At 43.1% G+C, this 23,687-nt stretch overlaps 3 protein-coding genes and 2 long non-coding RNA genes across 45 annotated transcripts in view; 2 read left to right on the top strand and 3 right to left on the bottom strand.

Moving 5' to 3' along the window:
* Window positions 1-89: 89 nt before the first annotated feature.
* Window positions 90-2,447, bottom strand: LOC127929602 (uncharacterized). Of its 2 annotated transcripts, none has more exons than XR_008135409.1 (2): window positions 952-2,447; window positions 90-912 (listed from the first exon to the last, which is right to left on the bottom strand). It is a non-coding gene; the product is annotated as an uncharacterized LOC127929602 (long non-coding RNA). The 2 variants fall into 2 exon arrangements; XR_008135408.1 differs by having other exon boundaries at window positions 991-2,447.
* LOC127929601 (uncharacterized) lies at window positions 2,273-4,070 on the top strand. 38 transcript variants are annotated; one of them, XR_008135394.1, is made up of 7 exons: window positions 2,449-2,565; window positions 2,670-2,721; window positions 2,836-3,050; window positions 3,165-3,225; window positions 3,329-3,482; window positions 3,535-3,699; window positions 3,823-4,070. It is a non-coding gene; the product is annotated as an uncharacterized LOC127929601 (long non-coding RNA). The 38 variants fall into 38 exon arrangements; XR_008135366.1 differs by having other exon boundaries at window positions 2,670-2,783; XR_008135399.1 differs by lacking the exon at window positions 2,670-2,721 and adding an exon at window positions 2,722-2,783 and having other exon boundaries at window positions 2,463-2,565.
* Window positions 4,071-4,389: 319 nt separating this feature from the next.
* On the bottom strand, window positions 4,390-10,070 carry traf6 (TNF receptor-associated factor 6). The gene is made up of 8 exons (XM_052517580.1): window positions 9,940-10,070; window positions 8,814-9,127; window positions 7,396-7,546; window positions 7,126-7,284; window positions 6,783-6,854; window positions 6,269-6,346; window positions 5,696-5,980; window positions 4,390-5,588 (listed from the first exon to the last, which is right to left on the bottom strand). Exons 2-8 carry the CDS (start codon window positions 9,125-9,127, stop codon window positions 4,992-4,994), a joined length of 1,656 nt encoding a protein of 551 aa, XP_052373540.1. The 5' UTR covers window positions 9,940-10,070; the 3' UTR covers window positions 4,390-4,991.
* Window positions 10,071-15,777: 5,707 nt separating this feature from the next.
* Window positions 15,778-21,889, bottom strand: LOC118376558 (uncharacterized). 3 transcript variants are annotated; one of them, XM_052517587.1, is made up of 10 exons: window positions 21,722-21,889; window positions 20,934-21,132; window positions 20,738-20,776; window positions 19,308-19,424; window positions 19,184-19,219; window positions 18,746-18,805; window positions 18,265-18,498; window positions 17,622-17,725; window positions 17,047-17,215; window positions 15,778-16,874 (listed from the first exon to the last, which is right to left on the bottom strand). In XM_052517587.1, exons 1-10 carry the CDS (start codon window positions 21,802-21,804, stop codon window positions 16,647-16,649), a joined length of 1,269 nt encoding a protein of 422 aa, XP_052373547.1. In that variant the 5' UTR covers window positions 21,805-21,889; the 3' UTR covers window positions 15,778-16,646. The 3 variants fall into 3 exon arrangements, with proteins under 3 accessions (XP_052373547.1, XP_052373549.1, XP_052373548.1); XM_052517589.1 differs by having other exon boundaries at window positions 15,778-16,837; XM_052517588.1 differs by lacking the exon at window positions 20,738-20,776.
* A 21-nt stretch (window positions 21,890-21,910) lies between these two features.
* The window catches only part of ttc17 (tetratricopeptide repeat domain 17), a 30,082-nt gene continuing 28,305 nt past the window's right edge, over window positions 21,911-23,687 (top strand). The window contains exons 1-3 of the mRNA XM_052517586.1: window positions 21,911-22,118; window positions 23,086-23,175; window positions 23,499-23,668. Coding sequence (XP_052373546.1) covers window positions 21,951-22,118; window positions 23,086-23,175; window positions 23,499-23,668 — 428 coding nt within the window. The 5' untranslated portion in view covers window positions 21,911-21,950. The remainder of the gene's footprint in view (window positions 22,119-23,085; window positions 23,176-23,498; window positions 23,669-23,687) is intronic.

The following is a 23,687-nucleotide window of genomic DNA, read 5'->3' as shown; positions in this document are numbered from 1 at the left end:
TGATGTGGTACGGTCAACATCCATTCTGGTGAGTGAGGATGTCTCCATAGCTCCATAGCCTCATCCAACTGTAGCGACTGTATGATGTGGTACGGTCAACATCCATTCTGGTGAGTGAGGATGTCTCCATAGCTCCATAGCCTCATCCAACAGTAGCGACTGTATGATGTGGTACGGTCAACATCCATTCTGGTGAGTGAGGATGTCTCCATAGCTCCATAGCCTCATCAGCTATCCATCAACATGATTTAGCTTTCAGCCTTTTTGCAGATGTCTTCAATACTATTGTGGATAATCATGCTCCCTTCAAAAACATGAAGGGTTAAAGGTAGATGGAATGCCTGGTACACTCCAGAATGATCAGAAGTCATTTATAAAAGAGACGATGCTTGGGTCAAGACCAGGAGCACAGGCTCAGGCCCGGCAAGCTTTAAGCAACTGAGGAACTATTGTGCAAGACAAATCAGCAAGGCTAAATGGAATTATGTAACTGCTCTTTGGGATTGTAATGGGAACCCGGGTATATTCTGAAAAACTGTCAAATCCTGATTTTGGGACCTGTTCTATTCACTATTTACATTAACACCATTGGTCAATCTGTTAACTTCATTTAAATGTGGATGATACTATTATATACACTATTGCCCAGACTAGTTTTTAAAATTTAACTAGGCAAGTCAGTTCAGAACAAATTCGTATTTACAATGACGGCCTAGGAACAGTGGTTTAGCTGCCTTGTTCAAGGGCAGAACAACAGATTTTTACCTTGTCAGCTCAGGGATTCAATCTGGAAACCTTCCAGTTACTAGTCCAACGCTCTAACCACTAGGCTACCTGCTGGTTACTAGTCCAACGCTCTAACCACTAGCCTACCTGCTGGTTACTAGTCCAACGCTCTAACCACTAGGCTACCTGCTGGTTACTAGTCCAACGCTGTAACCACTAGCCTACCTGCTGGTTACTAGTCCAACGCTCTAACCACTAGGCTACCTGCTGGTTACTAGTCCAACACTCTGACCACTAGGCTACCTGCTGGTTACTAGTCCAACGCTCTGACCACCTGCCGTCCCTATTGATCTGGCTGTGTCAAAACTAGTCGATTTTATAGCTATGTAGGAATCCCTTGCCGATTTAAAACTTGTGCCTAATATGGACAAAACTAAATACATGTTTTTAAACTCTCGTAAGAACGTTTCAGATGAACTACATGTTCACTCATTAGATGGTTCTCCAATGGAACGTGTTCCAGCATATAAATAATAAGGCCTTTGGATTGATATGGATTTGGCGTTTTAAAAAAGACAGATGAGCTGGTTAAGAAGCTAAGACTTAAAGCGGTCTTCTTTTCTACAGAAAACGATGGTGCCTTTCTCTCAGCAGTAGGAAGCAGATCATTCAGTCAACCTTTTCATCTGTTCTTGATTATGGTGATTATTTATCCAAATGCAGTTGCTACTAGTCTTAAAGCTATGGATTCCATCTACCACGTTGCCCTTCGTTGTTTTGGGCAACAGATTTGATACTCATCACAACACTGCATCCTGTATCAAAAGGTTGGCTGGACTTTGCTAAAGACCCGTAGGTCTCTACATTACTCCCTTTTTGTTTACAAGGCCCTGCTTCATAAACTTCCGTCTTATCCGACTTTGCTTTTGAAGTATAGACACCAGAGTTGCCTAACCCGTTAACTCGACGTTCCTAGGGTCTCCACCGAACTAGGTAAATCTGGTTTTAGCTTAAATGCACCACATTGCCCCCAAAAATATAAATACATTTCATTTTGTTGTTCTGGTGCTGTTTGAGGCAATTTCATGTATTGATTGGAGAATTAATTGTGGAGGAATGTAACTTTTTCTGAATGATTTGTTTTAATAGTGCTTAACATGACTGTGTTTTGTATTGTAATATGTTGGGTATATTTATATTGTATTATACAGGGCACATCTGGAAAAGAAACATAGGCCTCAATTTCTTCCCTGTTAAAATAAAAGGTTAAAAAAAAAAGGTGCATGATTAGCCCATATTGCTGTCCTGCCTGAGCATTTCCAAATGTAACAAGTACATTTGGGTGTCAGGGAAAATGTATGGAGTCAAATGTACATTCTTTTCTTTAGAAATGTAGTGGAGTAAAAGTTGTCAAAAATATAAATAGTAAAGTACAGATACCACCAAAAGAAAAACACAAGTAGTACTAAAGTACTTTACACCACTGTGTATACCAACTCATTCATATGTCACTGCTTATTGTTTGTCCTAATGCACAGCCATTGTCCAGGAAATCTCTTCTCCAGAAGACGTCTTCATGCACAGCTCTTTGGTCTGGGAAGATGTGGCATATCTTAAGACCAGGTTAGGACCGTTGCCCCATCTTCCCTGTATGATCCTCCAACCAGAAGACCAGGTTAGGACGTTGCCCCATCTTCCCTGTATGATCCTCCAACCAGAATACCAGGTTAGGACGTTGCCCCATCTTCCCTGTATGATCCTCCAACCAGAAGACCAGGTTAGGACCGTTGCCCCATCTTCCCTGTATGATCCTCCAACCAGAAGATGTCTTAAGACCAGGTTAGGACCGTTGCCCCATCTTCCCTGTATTATCCTCCAACCAGAAGACCAGGTTAGGACTGTTGCCCCATCTTCCCTGTATGATCCTCCAACCAGAAGACCAGGTTAGGACCGTTGCCCCATCTTCCCTGTATGATCCTCCAACCAGAAGACCAGGTTAGGACCGTTGCCCCATCTTCCCTGTATGATCCTCCAACCAGAAGATGTCTTAAGACCAGGTTAGGACCGTTGCCCCATCTTCCCTGTATTATCCTCCAACCAGAAGACCAGGTTAGGACGTTGCCCCATCTTCCCTGTATGATCCTCCAACCAGAAGATGTCTTAAGACCAGGTTAGGAACGTTGCCCCATCTTCCCTGTATGATCCTCCAACCAGAAGACCAGGTTAGGACGTTGCCCCATCTTCCCTGTATGATCCTCCAACCAGAAGACCAGGTTAGGACGTTGCCTCATCTTCCCTGTATGATCCTCCAACCAGAAGACCAGGTTAGGACCGTTGCCCCATCTTCCCTGTATGATCCTCCAACCAGAAGATGTCTTAAGACCAGGTTAGGACCGTTCCCCCATCTTCCCTGTATGATCCTCCAACCAGAAGACCAGGTTAGGACGTTGCCCCATCTTCCCTGTATGATCCTCCAACCAGAAGATGTCTTAAGACCAGGTTAGGACGTTGCCCCATCTTCCCTGTATGATCCTCCAACCAGAAGACCAGGTTAGGACCGTTGCCCCATCTTCCCTGTATGATCCTCCAACCAGAAGACCAGGTTAGGACCGTTGCCCCATCTTCCCTGTATGATCCTCCAACCAGAAGACCAGGTTAGGACGTTGCCCCATCTTCCCTGTATGATCCTCCAACCAGAAGACCAGGTTAGGACGTTGCCTCATCTTCCCTGTATGATCCTCCAACCAGAAGACCAGGTTAGGAACGTTGCCCCATCTTCCCTGTATGATCCTCCAACCAGAAGACCAGGTTAGGACCGTTGCCCCATCTTCCCTGTATGATCCTCCAACCAGAAGACCAGGTTAGGACGTTGCCCCATCTTCCCTGTATGATCCTCCAACCAGAAGATGTCTTAAGACCAGGTTAGGACCGTTGCCCCATCTTCCCTGTATGATCCTCCAACCAGAAGACCAGGTTAGGACGTTGCCCCATCTTCCCTGTATGATCCTCCAACCAGAAGATGTCTTAAGACCAGGTTAGGACCGTTGCCCCATCTTCCCTGTATGATCCTCCAACCAGAAGATGTCTTAAGACCAGGTTAGGACCGTTGCCCCATCTTCCCTGTATGATCCTCCAACCAGAAGACCAGGTTAGGACCGTTGCCCCATCTTCCCTGTATGATCCTCCAACCAGAAGACCAGGTTAGGACCGTTGCCCCATCTTCCCTGTATGATCCTCCAACCAGAAGACCAGGTTAGGACCGTTGCCCCATCTTCCCTGTATGATCCTCCAACCAGAAGACCAGGGAAATGCCAGTGATCCTACCTCTAGTCATCCAGTATGTACAATAAGTTGATAGGTAGTTCTGCGTCTGGTCATCTCCTGCCTACAGATGGTCCTGCCCCAGCCCTCGCTCTGTTTTGTAGAAAATGCTTAAAAAGGGATCCATTTGATTGAGTATCTCTCTGTCCCCTTCCTAATCTCCAACAGAAATACACTTCTAGTAACATCTTATTTGAATTGGCTTCTTTAATGCCAACATAAAGTTGTCATAAACATGACTTTGAGCTTGACATAAATATCATAAACTGTAATAACATGTTATGATAATTAACGAGACTCTGTCGTTCTCCACTACAAAAGCTGTCACAAAGAACGATGCACTGAAACCAAAGTCATGTTTATTACAACCTAATGTAGGCACCATAAGACATTTTGAAATCCCAGTAGCCTGCGACACATTGCTGGATCAGTGATGGAACACAGAGCTTGGGACTTTCGTTCTGTCTGCAAATAGATGATTGTGAGATCAGCTTTAAAGTTCTGAACCCTCATTGGTTTAAATGGTGTCAGCCATTTTTTTTTTTATCTTGTATTCTTTTGAACTTAACATGAATTGGGATATTTAGAGGAATATATAGGCAGAGAACATTGAACAGAATAAGGCTAATGTCAATAACTCAATTTTGACAAAAATGCAGATAAAACCCATACAGCCCCAAGCTCTCGACTTGTTGCAGGAAACCTTGGTGTTCATCGCCACCAACATCCAGTCCATCACTCAACAGCTACAGCAAAGAAAAGCCTTTTGGAGTTGGAGATAAAACCCACAACTGAGCCGTACACTTTCCCATGATGTTGGTCATGACTGAACCCAATGCAATGATCCTGTGTGATACAACAACTCAGGGAAATGGCAAACTGATACTTTGTACTGATAACGTTGGTGGCGATTGACCTCGTCACTTGGAATGTTAAAAGTGTCCTCACAGCGAGGCCTCGGGCCCTCTGGGCTGCATGGCCGCCCCCTCGCGCCTCAGGGCGGTGTCGAAGCGCGGCGTCACCTCGCAGCGCACCAGCAGCGTGTCGTCGTGCACAAACCCCCGCTGCTGTAGCTCCATCAAGTGCAGAAAGGTGACGTAGCCAAAGCCCTTGGGGTTCCTCTGGATGGTGGGCCTCTGGAAGGCCTGCAGGTCGGGCTTGGTCTCCATCACCTCCACATGGTGCTGGCCCTCAGGCCCCTGGTCCAGCACGGCCAGCCGGATGGTGCCTTGGAAGGGCCACGACAGCTGCCCATCAAATTCCCCCTGCATGGTGTGAACGAACAGTGAGATGTAGTTGGAGCAGCGCTGTGCCGAGGGCGTTTGGAGGTGGAGGCGCAGACACAGCTTGTAGCCCGGCCGGCCCGTGTAGAAGCCCGGGCTGTGCACCACAACAGGCTGTCCGGCAGCCTGGGTACGTAGGTAGCCCGAGAAGCCCTCCAAGGGCCACACGTACACGCCCTGGCACTGCTTGGCCTCCAGCTCCTTTAGGTTCTCCTCCAGCGAGGTGACCTTACGACGGAGCTCCGCCACCAGCCCCGCCTGGGGGAATAATGATAACAGAAAACAAAATGGTCCTTTAGTTGTAGACGTTTTTCATTCAAACAAGTGAATTCAACGTCACAAATGAAAGAATGTATCTGTTCCACCTGAATGCTGAGCTCACGTAGCTGGTGGTCCTGCCGCACTAGACGGCCCTCCAGCTGCTGGGTGGTCTCCCGCATGGTCTGCAGTTCCCCGCAGCACTGGCAGGGGGCACCACTGCTGCTAGCTCCTGGGTGTGCCCCTAGTTCTGCGGCGGCAGCCCCTCGGTCCTCAGAAGAAGGTGGCTGGGTGTACCCGGTAAGGCTATGCCTGTGCAGGTACTCAGCCATGCAGCGCATGTGCATCTGAGTGAACTCCTGCATGTGCTGCGCCAGGTCATTGCGCTGCATCTGAAATAGCACATAAAGACTTTAAAAAAGAGCCACTGTGTTGAACCAAGGTTGGAAGTGGAAGCTTTGTCCGGTTTAAAAACCCTCTTTTTTTAGACCTGAAAGTATCGGCTGGATGGGAGTAGATGTGGAAACTCTACCCAGTCCTGCCAGAGGCCACGAGAAGTGGATCTTTGCTATCTCAGCCTTGGGTTATGGGGTTTGTTTTAGACAAGGCAAAGTAGTCACAGAACATAGGTGGTAAATGACTCAGAAAGTGTTGAGGTTGACTCTGACTCAGTGACCTACCATCTCTCGACATCCAAAAGTGCTGAAGGTACAGGCAATCGGAGCCTTCGGACAGTCTGTGTCATAGTGAGATTCCAACTGAAACAAAAACACCACCGAGTCAGATCCTACATCACTTGACCTGTGTAGAAACCTGTTACAAAGAGATACTTTTTCCAGAGGAAAGGTAGGCAACCTATCTGTGTCCAGGGGCTAGCATTGGGGTCCATTGCCGCCCAGCAAAGTTTAGCAGTCCACAATCATTCATGAACGACTGAGTTAAACATAGGTTTGTGTGGGCCGCAAGCAGATGTGAACTGGACCAAAATCTGCCCGCGAGCCACACGTTGGAGACTCCTGCTTTACACCATCATCATCATCTCATAGGTTTAGTAATCAGGACTACTGCTCTACACCACCATCATCATCTCATAGGTTTAGTAATCAGGACTACTGCTCTACACCACCACCATCATCTCATAGGTTTAGTAATCAGCTAAATCTAAAACGGCAGCCATCAGGTCTCCATCCCCACCTGGTCTCTGATGAGCTCCATACCGCAGTACTGACACACCACGTTGGCAAAGGGACACAGCGACTCATGAATCTGAGGACACAACAAAAACAATGTTCAAAAGGCTGTCACATGACCACCTTCAGAAATAACAGTCTATCCACTTTTTTCAGTGAACATTAAAGGGGAGCTCAAATGGAGAACGAACACAGTTTCTTACTGACTGAGACTTCTGGTCAGGTTTTCTTCGAAAGCGCTGTGCTGCTAGCTAAGCTAACTGAGGCGGTGCGCCCGGTAGTCAATCCAATGAATCTTTATTTATTCAGGATAGTGCACTCAGCATGAATAAGTTGGTGATGCTTACCTTGCTGTCCTCGTAAACAAAGCTCTCTACACAGTCGGGACAGGACACAGGTCTCCGCTGGCAGTGTTGGCTTTGGTGCATCTCCAGCTGGCTCTTCCACACCGCGTCCTGGCACAGCGGACAAGGCACGGTGGCAAACTCACATTTCGTAACATGGCCCTGGCAGGGTGAGATGGCAGAGTGAGCTAATCATTTGGTTTCAACATGGCAACACGGTTGAAGTGATATGAACTAAGGTGTCAGCCATTGTCTGCGGAGAAGGATGCCTACATCCAGGCGGCGAAGCTCCATTTTGTCAGTGCAGCCTACGTTGGTGCAGCGCACCGTTAGGGAGAGGATCTCCCGCTTGGCAAAGTTATCTGGGAACAGCTGGTCTTCCCGTAGTACCTCGTTATCCACTGGACACCTCTGCCCTGTATCACTGGGGGAAAGAAAGAAAGAGAGAGATCAGTATGATGCTTGGGACCAGGGTTTCATTCATTAATCAACAGGAGAAACCATTTTAAAATGGAGATGGGCCCTACTACCTGAACTTGTCCAATGAGAAGGCTCCTTTTTGATATCACTTACAACCATTATCCTTTGAGGACTTATTCATTTGAAAAAAACTGTCCATGTATTCATCATCATCATCATCATCATCATCATCTTGTGAAAAGGGACACACAAATACATGTCATTCAGCAAATTCAGAAAATAAAATGAAAAACACAGAATACAAAACATCACAACAGTGCTGCAATAACGATGGTAGCTTGGTACTGTAATTGTGGGGAAGTGAAGGTCGTGACAGAGCAAATCGTCCAGAATATGGCCAATCATTTATCCAGTAAGTCAGTAACCCAAGAGGCTGTCATTGCCCACCAAATCAGTGAATGATTGACAGTCATTGATAATCCCAACTGTTATGTCACGTGGCTGTTGTAATGCACTGCTGTATGACGTATAGAGATGTTCTGCAATTATAGAATCACCTGCATTGCCCATCTTATCTGGTGGACGACAAAAATCATTACAGAGTTGAATGTTTACAGGCACACGACTATGACCTCTCCAGGAGTCAAAGCAAAAACTTGAGTCCATCTCAGAATGACGCCAAAACATTTCTGGCTCCAGCGCCACATGGGGATTTTGAAACTCTATGGAGGGCCACACAGATCTTTCCATGACCGATTTGATTGTCAAAATCGATAAGAGGGCCAGAAAAGGAATGTATATGAAAATATAGGTCTATTGTTATTTCTACATACTCTCTCTCGTTTTAGATGTTCCTGTGACCTGCAGGGTTTGTTTTTTTAACCCAAAATAAACCTCATGCGTCATCCCCATGACAGAAATGCTGCCTGGCGACAGATAACCATTGGCTAACCCCGGCACATTGACACAGATATTGTACTGCTGTAATAGTAAGGTTGATTCATGAAATAAATAAATGACCTTTAACCCCTGCGTCTCTCATTAGAGGAGCTGTGATTATAAAACGCCCCGTAGTTCAGTTCTCTGTCCTCAACAACTTTAATGTTGACAATAAACATGCAGAGATAATTGTGGGTGCAGGGGTAAAGGAATAAGCAAATATTGTTATTTAAATCCTGGAGGGTATTTTCCCAAAGCAGGATACAGAAAGTTAGATAACTAACATGTAAATGTATCATTATCCTGTAAGTATTGGTACCGGGGAGGCTTACCGGATGGACTTCTCGATGCAGCTACGGCAGAAGCGATGGCCGCACGGCGTCTGCACGGCTGCCCTCAGGGCCATGAGGCAGATGGGGCACTCGTACTTGCTCTCCAGCGGAGGGTCGAACTCCACGTCGTAGCCTTGCAGTGGGGCACCGCCCTGTAGGCTGGTGGGGGTACTCTCCGTGGGGCTCAGCGCAGAGTCGCTGCCCTCTTTCTCCAGCATGGCCAGCGCACAGTTGGACAGCTGTGACGCGGCCGCCCCACCACAACACGCTTCATCATTCTCCAGGCTGCTCTTATCCCTCTCAAAGCAGGACATCTACACAGTGCGGAGAGAAACGTGGAGAAAGAGAGATACGAGCCATTACCCCTCCACAAGTATTCACAGAGTGTTTAATTACACTGAAAAATATGCCTTCTGTGTAAATCACTGGGCTATGTTTCTCTCTCAGACGGTTGGAATGTTTCCTTCTTGAAATGTGTGTCATCAGTTCCACTTGGACTCAACTGTCTCCTGAGCTCTGTTCTCAGATCAGCCCGAGATAAGAAACTTCATAATGACTGTACATGACTCAGGGGACCAAAGGAGACAACACCTAGCGAACATCCTCAATTCAATGCCTTTTGCGTTAGCCAATTGACATGGTGGTTACAGTCTGAAACTACAGTAATTTACCTATATAGGGCTATAAATTATATTGCGAGCTTAGAAACCAGCAATCTGGGTTGCTGGCTTGTCAGGAGCACAATAGGCGGGGGAATCTCAGTTCCTCATGCATTTCAAGCAAAGTAGCTGGATAGCTAATATTTCAGATAGTATGTCAATATCTGTAAACAACAAAAACCTGCCTGACCTCGTGGTAACATAAGTGGTTAGCTGTTCAATATCCGAAGCTAAAATATGAGAAGACAAGTTCAAAAGCAAGTAATAATCACAAATCATTGCACAACAAGTTAACGTTAGCTGGCTAGCGGTGTGGTAGCGATGATGCTGACACGGAACTTCGAAGTGCTTGAGATGTCATTTCAACAAACTAACAAAACTAAATACTGTAATAAACACATGTATGCATGATTCGTGTATTAGTCAATGGTGTTGGAATATTTGACAATATGCGTGTTAATGCTTACCGTAGCCTTGAAAGTACATCAGTTTTCTTGACTGACTCTCCTTAGCTAATTAATTACTTCCTGCATTTTCATCATCCTTCTTCTCTGCCTCATTGGTGGTTTATGCCGGGTGGCAAAGGAATAAGTAGGACATTACCGCCACTGACTGGACGGGGTGAAAATAAAAACAACGGTTCTAATTTTATTCAGAAACACAGTTGACAGTTCTTATTTAATTAAAGAAACACAATCGAGACGTAATTTAAACACTTTATACCGTTGTTTTTAATGACAAAAGGGTCATCAGAGCAACTTATACAAAGACATACACATGTACTTCTTCCCCTAGGAACCTTTTTTCACCCCTACATCAATATCTTCCTTCACCACCACTTGGTTTCCAACGTACTTATTATATCCTCCATATTTTCAGTCCTTGTTTGAAAACATCCTTGTCTGCTAACCCCTCATGACCTCTAGGGCCACTCTGCAGCTCATGGCCACCCTGCAGCTCACACAGGTGTGGGTGTAGTCCTCATCCCCAAGTTTCATCTCCTCATATCTCTTCAGCTCAGAGTCCTGAGTGACCAACATCCATTCCAAGCACTGACTGCACTGTGCACAGACTTCCTTTGTAGGTGGTTGGGCTTCTAGTATGACAAAGGTTCTTCCTTTAATCCCATTGTACTGCAATGCAAACAGAGTGATCAAAGCCCAAGTCAGTTTAAAAGCTCAAATAAAAAATATAACAATATTATTCCGTCTTTAAAAATACCTATTCCTATAATATTTGATTCATTCATTGGTGATTTTAGTTGTGACTTGTGAGTCTAAACACGGTCAGCCTCCAACTTACAGGCAGCTTTCTTGGTGAGGTGGAGACAGACTGAGTCCCTCCGCAGCGCAGCAGAGACAGCGGTATTTGTCTGGTGGTGGGGTGCTCTTTGCAGCAGAAGCTGAACACACTGGCAGCCAGGTAAACATCCCAACGATCAGGATGTTCTTTCACCAAATCTGACACCAACCTGTCCAGGTATATGATGATAAAATGTATTAAAACAAAACACATGCCTATTATAACAAGTCAGCTGGGATAGCATGTCATGTGTTTGGATTCAGAAAACTGACAAAAGATTATTGCAATCATTACCCAGTTCTATTTAGTACCGATGCGCTTCTTGAAAAATTATTTAAAAGTTAAGCAATGTCTGGGTTGCAATGCACTGGTAACAGCACGTGTTTGTTCCAATCAAGTGTCAAATGTGTTTCCGTTGGCGACTTCAATATTCCACAGTAAATTCTTCCAATCTTGCGACTAACTCACTGAACTGTCTTGCAATGATATAAGGCAATCAACCTGCCATATAAGGCTCGATCCACGCAGCCTATTCCCCATCAGGAGACTGAAACGATTTGGCATGGGCCATCAGATCGGCACCGGAGCATCAAGTCAAGGTCCAAAAGGCTTCTTAACAGATTCTACCCCAAGCCATAAGACTCCTGAACAGCTAATCAAAGGGCTATCCAGACCACTCTTTTACACTGCTGCTACTCTCTGTTTATAATCTATGCATAGTCACTTTAACGCTACCTACATGTACATATTACCTCAGCTAACCGGTGCCCCCGCACATTGACTCTGTACCCGGTGCCCCGGTGCCCCCTGTATATAGTCTAGCTATTGTTATTTTACTGCTGCTATTTAATTATTTGTTACTTTTATTTTTTTTAACTTATCTTTTACTTAACACTTATTTTTATTAGGTAAGCATTTCACTGTATGGTCGACAACTGTTGTATTCAGCACGTGACAAATTTGATTTGATTTGACAAGCAACAAACTATCCATAAGCTTTTAGAATCAGGTGGCTGTGTAGCAAGGTACATTGGAGGACAAACCGGTCTACAAGGGACTTTGTTACTGGATCCAGTGACACTCCCAGAGGACGGTAGAATATGAGTTGGCCTGTCAGTTTCTTCAGATCACCCAAAGCCGAATTGATCTGTAAAATAAAAAAATAGGAGGGGTACTTAATATTCATGAGATCATTTGGTGCAACATACACAACCAATACAAGTGATTTTGTTTTCAGGTGGTGAAACAGTAACGCTAGCATAAATACATGCTGCACATACCGCATAAGAAACTACACAATACCATCTCTATAAACTAACCACAGTATCTCTTACCTCTACAGTCAGCATTACACCCAAACAACACAGGATTCCAACAGGGAAGCCAAAGCGAGAGATGAGGTCAGAGATGATTTTGGCAATCTCTTTACTGTTGTTGGTCTTCATGGGGTAGGCTTCCATCCATTTGGAGTAGTAGTCCATTACAGTTAGTACAAATCTGTGTCCAATTTGGGTCTCTGGAAATGGCCCCTTCACTTCCATTGTCAGCCGCTTCCAGGCTTACAGTCTCGTCTGATGGATCCACTTTCTTACTCTTTTGGCGTCGCTCAGTGGAAATCTGATGCCATGAGACAAAGTCAAAAAGAAATAAGTCAAAAGTAACAACTTCACAGGGCTCCCGAGTAGCGCAGTGTTTTAAAGCACTGCATCTCAGTACCAGTGGCGTCACTACAAACCCGAGTTCGACTCCAGGCTGTATCAGAAGCGGCCGTGATTGGGAGTCCCATTGGGCGGCGCACAATTGGCCCAGCGTCGTCAGGTTAGGGTTTGGCTGTCATTGTAAATAAGACTGACTTGCCTTGTTAAATAACAGTTAATTCAAATAAAAGAGCTAATAATGATCAACAGAGATGAGAGGTACAATGCAGATGTTTTTATCTCAATACCAAAATAATTTCTGGGTAACAATTAAGTATCTTACTTCAAATAAAATGGTCAAAAATAAACTAAAATAGCTCCTTAGCAAAGAGCAATTTCTCAAGCAAGAATTTAGCAAGGACTGTCTGAAAGGGGACTGAGTGGGGAGGGGACTGAGTGGGGAGGGGACTGAGTGGGGAGGGGACTGAGTGGGGAGGGGACTGTCTGGGGAGGAGACTGAGTGGGGAGGGGACTGAGTGGGGAGGAGACTGATTTAGGGGAGGAGACTGAGTGGGGAGGGGACTGATCCCAGGGGACTGATTCCAGGCAGACTTTTTGGGGACTGAGGGGACAAGGAGAAGGGGGAATAGACTGAGTTTCAGGATATAATTCCAAAACTGAGTTTGAGGATACTGAGTGGGGAGGGGACTGAGTGGGGAGGAGACTGAGTGGGGAGGGTGATAGTGCTGGAGGGGCTAATTCAGGAGGAAACAGATGGGGGAGGGGACTGTTTGGGGAGGAGACTGAGTGGGGATGGGGACTGATGGGGAGGAAACTGAACCCTGGTGCTCTAGATGAAAGGGATGACTGAGTGGGAGGGGACTGAGTGGGGAGGAGACTGATGGGAGGGGACTTTTCGTAGGGGGTTAGGAAAGGGATTCTGAGTAACTTGCTGGGGATTAACTGAGTGGGGAACTGAAACAAAAGGGGAAACTGAGCTGGGGAGGAACTGGCATGGGAGGTCACTGAGTGGGGAGGATGACTGAGGGGGGAGGAGACTGAGTGGGGAGGAGACTGAGTTTTACAGGAGACTGACCACCGTTTCTCTAGTTAGGGACTGAGTGGGGAGGTCCCTGAGTTTCGTTCCGTTTAGGAGACTGTTTTGGGAGGAGACCGTTTTCTCCAGGGAAACTGGTTTGCAAAGGAACAAATAGTTTCTGTGTGGGGAGGAGACTGAGGGGGAGGGGACTGAGTTTCGTTTGACTGATGGGGAGGCTCCTGAGTGGGGAGGGGACTGACGGGGGAGGAGACTATTTTGAAGGGGACTGTGTTGTTTGGGGACTGATTGGGAGGAAACTGATGGGTAATAAACTGATATTTTGGGGAAAACTGAAAAATAGTTTGGCTTCTCTAAATTATTAGTCTATCAACTTTAAATGCCTTGCATTGGACATATTCCCAGGCCAAAACTTCCAACCAAAACTTGTTTGTTTAGCTTTAAGACAAAAACTTAATATCACAAATTTCACAATATAATTCCAAAATCAGAGTTTGAATATATATATGTTATAATACGATATATATCTATAACATCGAAATGATATATAAATCTGTCAGCTAGCCTCAACAAGATAATCTGTGATAGTGCTGGACTAAAGCTAATTCAGAGAAAACTGTTGCTCACACTACGTTTTGTTATCAAATGCTTAGGGATGGGGCTTAAGTGAAGCCTAACTTTTTTTAGCACGCAACTGATTATTTTTATCATATCTATCATGTCCTCTATTCTTACAGCTGTAAGCTGAACATGACATTTCTGATTTACAAATTGTTGATATTTTCCTTCTTCGTGTGAATTTCCGGCAGACGTTGTGTTACGTATTGCTGCCTTTCGAAGGTCTGGGGGGGCGTATTGCACATTTGGTCACCCAAAAATAAAAGGGAAAGGTGGAATGGGAAAATCTTAAATTGCACCAGGTCGAAACTCTGCATCAAAGCTCAACAAGACAGACAGGGCTTTTCTTCCTCATTAGTGGTTTTATGACTTGTGGCATATTAAAAGGTTGTGCAACACCGCCACCAACTGGACAGGGTGGGAAAAAGGAAAATAACACCATGTACCTAGCTGCAGCCCAATATGGTGACTTGGGTATGAGCGAGTGGGTGTGTCGAAATGCAGAGTTGCAGTTTTAAAGCCAATTTCCTGCAAATCTACACATTTTATCATAGGGGGTCCTCCAGATAGCATATGATAGCAAAATGTGTAGAATTGCTGGAAATTAGCTTCAAAACTGCAACATTTTCTCTTGGCCTCATGACAAAATCTGTAATATAGAATTATAAAACTGCAAATGTTTCCCTCTGCACCATGGCAAAATGTGTTAAAATGCAGTAAGTTAGCTGTTTTCCCGGGCCCCAAATGCAGTAGATCGAGTAGGTGTGTTTTGTATCAGGTGAAAGTTGATTGCATTCATTTTGGAACAGGGCTGCCTCCTGTTCAAAGCCCACGGTGAAGTCGGCTCAAAACAAAAGTGACGTAATTAGGCACATGGAGTAATGAATAGGGTTCTGTGTTTACACATGCAAAGTGATTGTTTTGGATAAAAACTTTCTATAACGTAGGCTATTTAGCCAACACTTTTATCTACTTCATTAAGTCAGCTTTTCCTCATCTCCCACCCTCTATCGTAATCGCTCCTCTTTCACACCAGCTGCCGAACTAACCCTGGTTCAGATGACCATTCTACCCATACTAGATTACGGAGATCGGCAGGTAAGGGTGCTCTCGAGCGGCTAGATGTGCTTTACCATTCAGCCATCAGATTTGCCACCAATGCTTCTTATAGGACACATCACTACACTCTAAACTCCTCTGTAAACTGGTCATTTCTGTATACTCGTCGCAAGACACATTGGTTTATGCTTATTTATAAAAACCCTCCTAGGCCCCACTACCCCCTATCTGAGATATCTACTGCAGCCCTCATCTTCCACATACAACACCCGTTCTGCCAGTCACATTCTGTTAAAGGTCCCCAAAGCACACACATCCCTGGGTCGCTCCTCTTTTCAGTTCGCTGCAGCTAGCGACTGGAACGAGCTGCTAAAAACACTCAAACTGGACAGTTTTATCTCCATCTCTTCATTCAAAGACTCAATCATTGACACTCTTACTGACAGTTGTGGCTGCTTCGCATTATGTATTTTTGTCTCTACATTCTTGCCTTTTGTGCTGCTGTCTGTGCCCAATAGTGTTTTGATAAGAAAATTATGTTCTCCAGGTACATCACCCAATTTAATTATATTACCCAGTCTGCAAACCAGAATGTGTAAGATCCTGGTCGAATGAAACAGACGGAGCCCAGCTAAAATAGTCAAAAAGGTTTATTCACGGGACGTGCTGAAGTCAAGAATACAAATCAATTCATTTTATACTGACTTCTCACGACCACATTCACACAACCATACGCACACAATGTCCTGCTACGCACACATTGTCTCACTACCCAGCCGACAGAGATGAGGGAGACCTTGAGCCGTACTCCCTGTTCTCTCCCAAATCTCTGGTCAGGTCGGCGACGAATTTTTCTCAGTCTGTCTTAAAAATTCCATAAAGACAAACATTAGCTATATTGTTTTACCCTAATTCGGACTAGAACTACACATTTATTGATTATAATTTTATACATTCTAATCAATTCCATACAATTATATGTTTCAGGGCGGAATATTCTAATCATTCAATTAACAGATAAATCCCATTAACATGTTTGTACCATGATTTGTGCTGCTGCCATGTTGTGTTGCTACCATGTTGTGTTACTACCATGTTGTGTTGTCATGTGTTGCTGCCATGCTGTCTTAGGTCTCTCTTTATGTAGTGTAGTGGTGTCTCTCTCTTGTCGTGATGTGTGTTTTGTCCTATATTGTTATTTTAATCCCAGACCATCATTGTAAATAAGAATTTGTTCTTAACTGACTTGCCTAGTTAAATAAAAATACAGAAAATAAAATAATCCATAAGAAACTTAGTCATGTGTGCATATATTTTATGTATAGGTGTTCCGAGCAGGAATGGAGAAGGGCGCTCCTCCCTCCCCGCTTTGACCCTTTCAAATCACAGGCCATAGACCGCTGCCCCCAGTTCAGCATAATCAAATGTCTCTGTCTACTGTCCCCCAACAGAGTGGGAAGTAGCTTTCTCATTTACATCCAGTTCTTCATGTCCTTGTCTCCTAACCCCTCATGACCTCCAGGGCCACCCTGCAGCTCATGGCCACCCTGCAGCTCACACAGGTGTGGGTGTAGTCCTCATCCCCAAGTTTCATCTCCTCATATCTCTTCAGCTCTGAGTCCTGGCTGACGGTGCTCCATTGACTGCACTGATTGCACTCCACACGGACTTCCCTTTGAGGTGGCTGGGCATCTAGTATGACAAAGGTCCTTCCTTTTATCCCATTATCCTTCGATGCAAACAGGTTGGTCAAAGCACAAGTCAGCATAAAGGCTCAACTAAAATATGATACAATTCTATTTCTATGTGCATTTTCTTCATTCATTCAATGGAAATCAATAATATGAGTATGTTTTGTTGTAGGAGTGGTAAAGTGTAAACACTGTCAGTCTCCAACTTACAGGCAGCTTTCTTGGTGAGGTGGAGACAGAATGAGTCCCTCCGCAGCGCAGCAGAGACAGCGGTATTTGTCTGGTGGTGGGGTGCTCTTTGCAGCAGAAGCTGAACACTCTGGCAGCCAGGTAAACATCCCAACGATCAGGATGTTCTTTCACCAAATCTGACACCAACCTGTCCAGGTATATGATGATAAAATGTATTAAAACAAAACACATGCCTATTATAACGGGGTGGCAGGGTAGCCTAGTGGTTAGAGCGTTGGACTAGTAACTGGAAGGTTGCAAGTTCAAATCCCAGAGCTGACAAAGTACAAATCTGTCGTTCTGCCCCTGAACAGGCAGTTAACCCACTGTTCCTAGACCGTCATTGAAAATGAGAATTTGTTCTTAACTGACTTGCCTAGTTAAAATAAAATAACAAGTCAGCAAGTCAGTTGGGCTAGCATGACATGTGTTTGGATTCAGTAAACTGCCAAAAGATTATTGCAATCATCCCAATTAGATTTAGTAGACTATTATCCATAGTATAAGCTTTTAGAATCAGGTGGCTGTGTAGCAAGGTACATTGGAGGACAAACCGGTCTACAAGGGACTTTGTTACTGGATCCAGTGACACTCCCAGAGGACGGTAGAATATGAGTTGGCATGTCAGTTTCTTCAGATCACCCAAAGCCAAGTTGATCTGTAAAATTTAAAAAGAGAAGGGGAACTTAACAAGGGTTTGAACCAGTTCAGGGAACTGGACCAGAAAACAATAACATTTTTGGAGGAACAGAATCAGAACAGGGAACAAAAGTTGTTCCGGAACAGAACCGTTGTTTGAAAACCATGGGTACCGGTTAATAAAGTAATTTTACTTTCCAGGCCCACAAAAAATTGCTACAAAGCGCCTATGCAAAGCCCTCACTCTGTCACTCAGAAACGTATTCCAGTGCCTGCCTGCTGAACATCAAATCAAATTTGATTGTCACATATGCTGAATACAACAGGTGTAGTAGACCTTACAGTGAAAATGTATTTTGCTGGTCAGAACAGTCGAATGGAACTACACAAATTATGGTTTTGTTCAGAGCGAAACAATTGGAAAATAATTTTGGTTCCACCCCCGGTACTTAATATTCATGAGATAACTTAGTGCAAAACTTAATTTCCCCCCAAAACATTTTATTTAGGGCAGTACAGTAACACTTACATCCATACATGCATGCATGCATCTCTTACCTCTAAAATGTGTGCTCGAGTCAAACAAGACAGGATTCCAACAGGGAAGCCAAAGCGAGAGATGAGGTCAGAGATGATTTTGGCAATCTCTTTACTGTTGTTGGTCTTCATGGGGTAGGCTTCCATCCATTTGGAGTAGTAGTCCATTACAGTTAGTACAAACTTGTGTCTACTTTTGGTCTCTGGAAATGGTCCCTTCACATCCATTGTCAGCCAATCCCATTTCTCCTTGATCTGGTTCAGATAAAGTCATTTGCAGTTATAATGTGTAGTTATAATGTGTAGTTATAATGTGTAGTTATAATGTGTAGTTATAATGTGTAGTTATAATGTGTTGTTATAATGTGTAGTTATATGCACATCCATTAACATGAAGTAATGGGCTGGGGAATACACACGACAGTAACCCTTTAAGTTGACATGGGTCAAAATAATGTTGTTGCCCGCTGTTCAGAATACAATGGTCTGTCAGAAACCTTACCTTGATTGCGTGCTTGGGGATAAAGATCAGACCTTGCTTTTCTAAAGTTGCAAATGGGATCTGAAATTATCAGGAGTTCAGTTATTAAAGCATGTGTATGGAAAGGTTTAAGGTTATAGAAGACCTTTATAGGATGCTGTAATCATACACGCAACTGGCCCTAGAGGTCTGGGCCTCATCAACATAGTTTTGGTTGGGAGTAACGGTGACACTACTTTTCAACACGCTCCTCCCTGGGATTTTTGAGCAGGTACTGTGCATTAAGCTGTTTGGATGGAAACATTTGGAATATTTGGCAAAAGATACATACATGGTTGTTCTGTAAGGTCTGTAAGGAATTAGGGGAACCCTTTCCAAACCAACAATTTTGATGGGCTCAATCAGCTTCATAATGAGGAGCTCAATCAGCTTCATAATGAGGGCTAACTCACAACTTACTTCTTTAGGCATGTCTTTTACAGCCCAGTCAATACTCTGAAAAACAAATAAATACTAAATAAATAAACATGAATTAAATATTTGTTTAAAAAAAATCTAGATAAGAGTGATATGTACTTTGTACCTGTGGAACACAGTAGTCGTCATGGAAACGACTTGGGTGCCATATACTGTGGTTTAAGTAGGTGGGTGGAGACTTCTCCCGTTGTGTCGACTCCTCAGGAACAGGATCCTCTGGAAACTGAAATCACCAGTAGAGGCAAAATACACTTTTATTTGTGAAATCAAAAAGGGAAATACATATGTGGCATATCCTTCAGTGTAAACAGCAACACCAATGGAAAACTGGTATTACATTTTACATATCCTTTAGTGTAAACAGCAACACCAATGGAAAACTGGTATTACATTTTACATATCCTTTAGTGTAAACAGCAACACCAATGGAAAACTGGTATTACATTTTACATATCCTTTAGTGTAAACAGCAACACCAATGGAAAACTGGTATTACATTTTACATATCCTTTAGTGTAAACAGCAACACCAATGGAAAACTGGTATTACATTTTACATATCCTTTAGTGTAAACAGCAACACCAATGGAAAACTGGTATTACATTTTACATATCCTTTAGTGTAAACAGCAACACCAATGGAAAACTGGTATTACAGTTTACATATCCTTTAGTGTAAACAGCAACACCAATGGAAAACTGGTATTACATTTTACATATCCTTTAGTGTAAACAGCAACACCAATGGAAAACTGGTATTACATTTTACATATCCTTTAGTGTAAACAGCAACACCAATGGAAAACTGGTATTACATTTTACATATCCTTTAGTGTAAACAGCAACACCAATGGAAAACTTGTATTACATTTTACATATCCTTTAGTGTAAACAGCAACACCAATGGAAAACGTGTATTACATTTTAAATATCCTTTAGTGTAAACAGCAACACCAATGGAAAACTGGTATTACATTTTAAATATCCTTTAGTGTAAACAGCAACACCAATGGAAAACTGGTATTACATTTTACATATCCTTTAGTGTAAACAGCAACACCAATGGAAAACTGGTATTACATTTTACATATCCTTCAGTGTAAACAGCAACACCAATGGAAAACTGGTATTACATTTTACATATCCTTTAGTGTAAACAGCAACACCAATGGAAAACTGGTATTACATTTTACATATCCTTTAGTGTAAACAGCAACACCAATGGAAAACTGGTATTACAGTTTACATATCCTTTAGTGTAAACAGCAACACCAATGGAAAACTGGTATTACATTTTACATATCCTTTAGTGTAAACAGCAACACCAATGGAAAACCGGTATTACAGTTTACATATCCTTTACTGTAAACAGCAACACCAATGGAAAACTGGTATTACATTTTACATATCCTTTAGTGTAAACAGCAACACCAATGGAAAACTGGTATTACATTTTACATATCCTTTAGTGTAAACAACAACACCAATGGAAAACTGGTAGTACAGTATTACATTTTTTTAATGTTGCATTTCTCACCAATGTTACTCTTTTCCTCCTTCCGGCTGTTTTCTGAAACTACAAGAACTCAACAATAAAACACAAAGTTCAACTCAACCAACAAAGCCAAAGCACGTTTCAAGAATCCCTCATATGTTAAATTCACAACCGCCAGACTCAGTTAGGTCTAATAGTTGAAATGAAAACAACACACCTGCCTCAATTTACTAAATACCTTTTTTTGTAGGTGACTAGGAAAGGCAAAGATAGTTGGTATTGCATCATCACGTAAACGCACTGTCTGCCCAGTTCTATCCATGCACCTCTCCTCAAAATGCTCTGAGCACAGTAAGGAATGAGGGGTTGGCTGCCAGTCTTTCCATTTCATCTGACCCACCCACTCTTTTATTCGTTTAGGATCACGCTTTGGAAAGCTGTTAACACAGGAAAAATGTTAAAAGAACCAAATGTAAACAACAGGGCAATAGGTGATTGTAACATACATTTTTGAACTTTTAAATTAATTATATATAACCATTGATTCTTGAAGAATATAACTTATAAATGCACCATGAGCTTAGTTCAACTGTCATACCCCATCAGAACCCAAAATATAAGAGTGTAATTGTAAACAAACACTTTATAGCCTCACAACATTGCTAAAACTATAATTTTGACATCATGGATGGTCACTCTTGTCAGTCCTTGCATTCATAGCTATGAATTTGACAGTAGTTACATTTCTCCAGCCCCATCCCTCATCTATTTACCAAAATTATGGGCGAGGCTTTGTTATTGTTTTAAATGCAAATCGAAAAAGACAGGGATGAAACAGCGAGCACTTAGGCCGGGGTACTAAGGGGTGTTCATTTGTTTAGAAGTTACACCTTCTTTATGACAAGGTAACTAACATTTATGTCACATTCGTAAGCTAGCTACACAAGCTAACCAAGCACTGTAGCTAACGTAAGCTGACTAGCTAGCTGGCCAAATGTCGACGTTAATCAGATGCTGAAAGCCTACCTGTGAAATGTAACCTTGTTTGTTTTATGTTTAACATTTTTAAACGTATTCCTACAGTTGAAAGCTGAACAACGCCCTGGCATTTTTGCTCGGTAGCTAGTTTTAGCTAACAACTATTAGACCAGGGAATATATAAAAAATAAACAAGGAAGTGACACACAGGAAGTTAACTTTTTTTAGGTTTCTTCTTCTTCTTCTGCCACAACACATCTGTAAAGAAGACAGAAAAATGGCGGACCTCAGGAAAATCAGTTCTGGGTCTCTGCCCTATGTAAACGTTTCCCGAAAAGTGTCAGTTCAAGGGAAGATTTTTATCCTACTCTGTATAATATTGGCCGAACCCGGAGGAGCTACCACCCACTGGGTTGTCACTGAAGATGGAAAAATTCAACAGCAAGTACGTTAACGGCCCGTGTTTATAACCGTATGTTGCTAGCTAGCTAACGATTTTATCACATATAGGTAGAACCCGTTTCTTTGACTTTACTGTTGCTAACATTTGCTAACACGGCTGAAGGCTCATACTAGCTTGTCAACCATCGATTGCCAATTAACTACTTATAAGTTCCTCTCTGGGACTTTTGCTAGCACAGGAATGCAGCAATACTGACCCCCAGATAAATAACGTTAGCTAAGTTAGTTAGAGAACGGGGTCTCTGAGTAAGCCAGAATTAACTTACATATTATCTAGCTCTAACTAGCTAAAGGCATCCAATCATCCTAGAAAATCTAAAATAACACAAACTAGTGATAGGTGATTGGTAGGTAGTAGGTTGGCAAGCTAGCTAATTAGCTACTGGGCTCAAAGATAATGGGCACAACAGAGCTGACAGACTCAGAATCGGCACATCCAGCTAACTAGTAGTTCTGATGCAACCAATAGTTTTGACATCCAGCACAATGTCAAAACTCTCTTGGTTGCATTGAAGCTAAGTGAATTGAATGTACAATTGTGATTCGGGCTTGATGTAACCTCATAAATAAAAGGGGTTTAAATAAAATAATATTTGATGTAACCTTTGTAGCTATACACAACTAATCTAAAGTATCCACTTACAAGTGACGTTTAGAAGGACATTAAATGTTCAGACTATTTAGCCATTGACAGTTTGGCCACAGCTGAACATAATATATAAAATGGATGGATTGGGGAAAAAACAAAGATGACCAACTGCTACTACTACTTAATTACGGTGTCAAATCAGCCAGGTTCCTCTGCCTCAATTCTGTTTTGGTGTTGTCTCACTTCACGTGTACTGTGGTCAGCGGACTCAGAGGTCTTTAGTCTTTGGGGTCGAGTCATAGAGTGGAAACAAGTACTGTCACTGTTTATTTTAAGACTAACATTTTCATTTTCTTTGCAGGTTGACTCTCCTTTAAATCTTAAACATCCACATGACCTTGTCATCTTCATGCGACAGGAGACCCGTGTCAACTACCTGAAGAAGTTAGAGGTGATGATCATCTTTTAATGACTACCTCACAGTGCTCATAGCCTATTGCTCTACTTCCTGGTTTTACAATGTTAGTCCAAGGCCACTGTGTTAAACATCTATACTGCTGTGCTCTCCCTTACTTGAAAGATGCAATATCTCCAATATTCACAGCTGTTCAATAGTCATTTAATACTCATTGATTATTGAAGAATATATTGGATCACATCAGATGGGGCAACCTGTCTTCCTTTCTTCATGTTCCAGGGAGATATAGCATTGCTTCCAAATCAAGTCCCACTGAAATGTCTGAATCTCATGTCTCTGATCCCTGCTTTGTTCAGAAGCAGCTTGTCGCTCAGAAGATTCACATTGAGGAGAATGAGGACAGGGACACGGGCTTGGAGCAGAGGCACTATAAAGAGGATGCCGACTGTGTCATGGCTAAAGTACCCCTGGGAGACTTGGATCTCTACGATGGTACCTACATCTCCCTGGAGAGTAAAGACATCAGGTAAGCCCAGGCTGTGTAC

The sequence above is a fragment of the Oncorhynchus keta genome, unplaced genomic scaffold, assembly GCF_023373465.1.
Source record: "Oncorhynchus keta strain PuntledgeMale-10-30-2019 unplaced genomic scaffold, Oket_V2 Un_scaffold_8588_pilon_pilon, whole genome shotgun sequence".
Taxonomy (NCBI): Eukaryota; Metazoa; Chordata; class Actinopteri; order Salmoniformes; family Salmonidae; genus Oncorhynchus; species Oncorhynchus keta.
The sequence above is the reverse complement of the archived record's forward strand: the minus strand, read 5'-3'. Positions and strand labels throughout refer to the sequence as shown.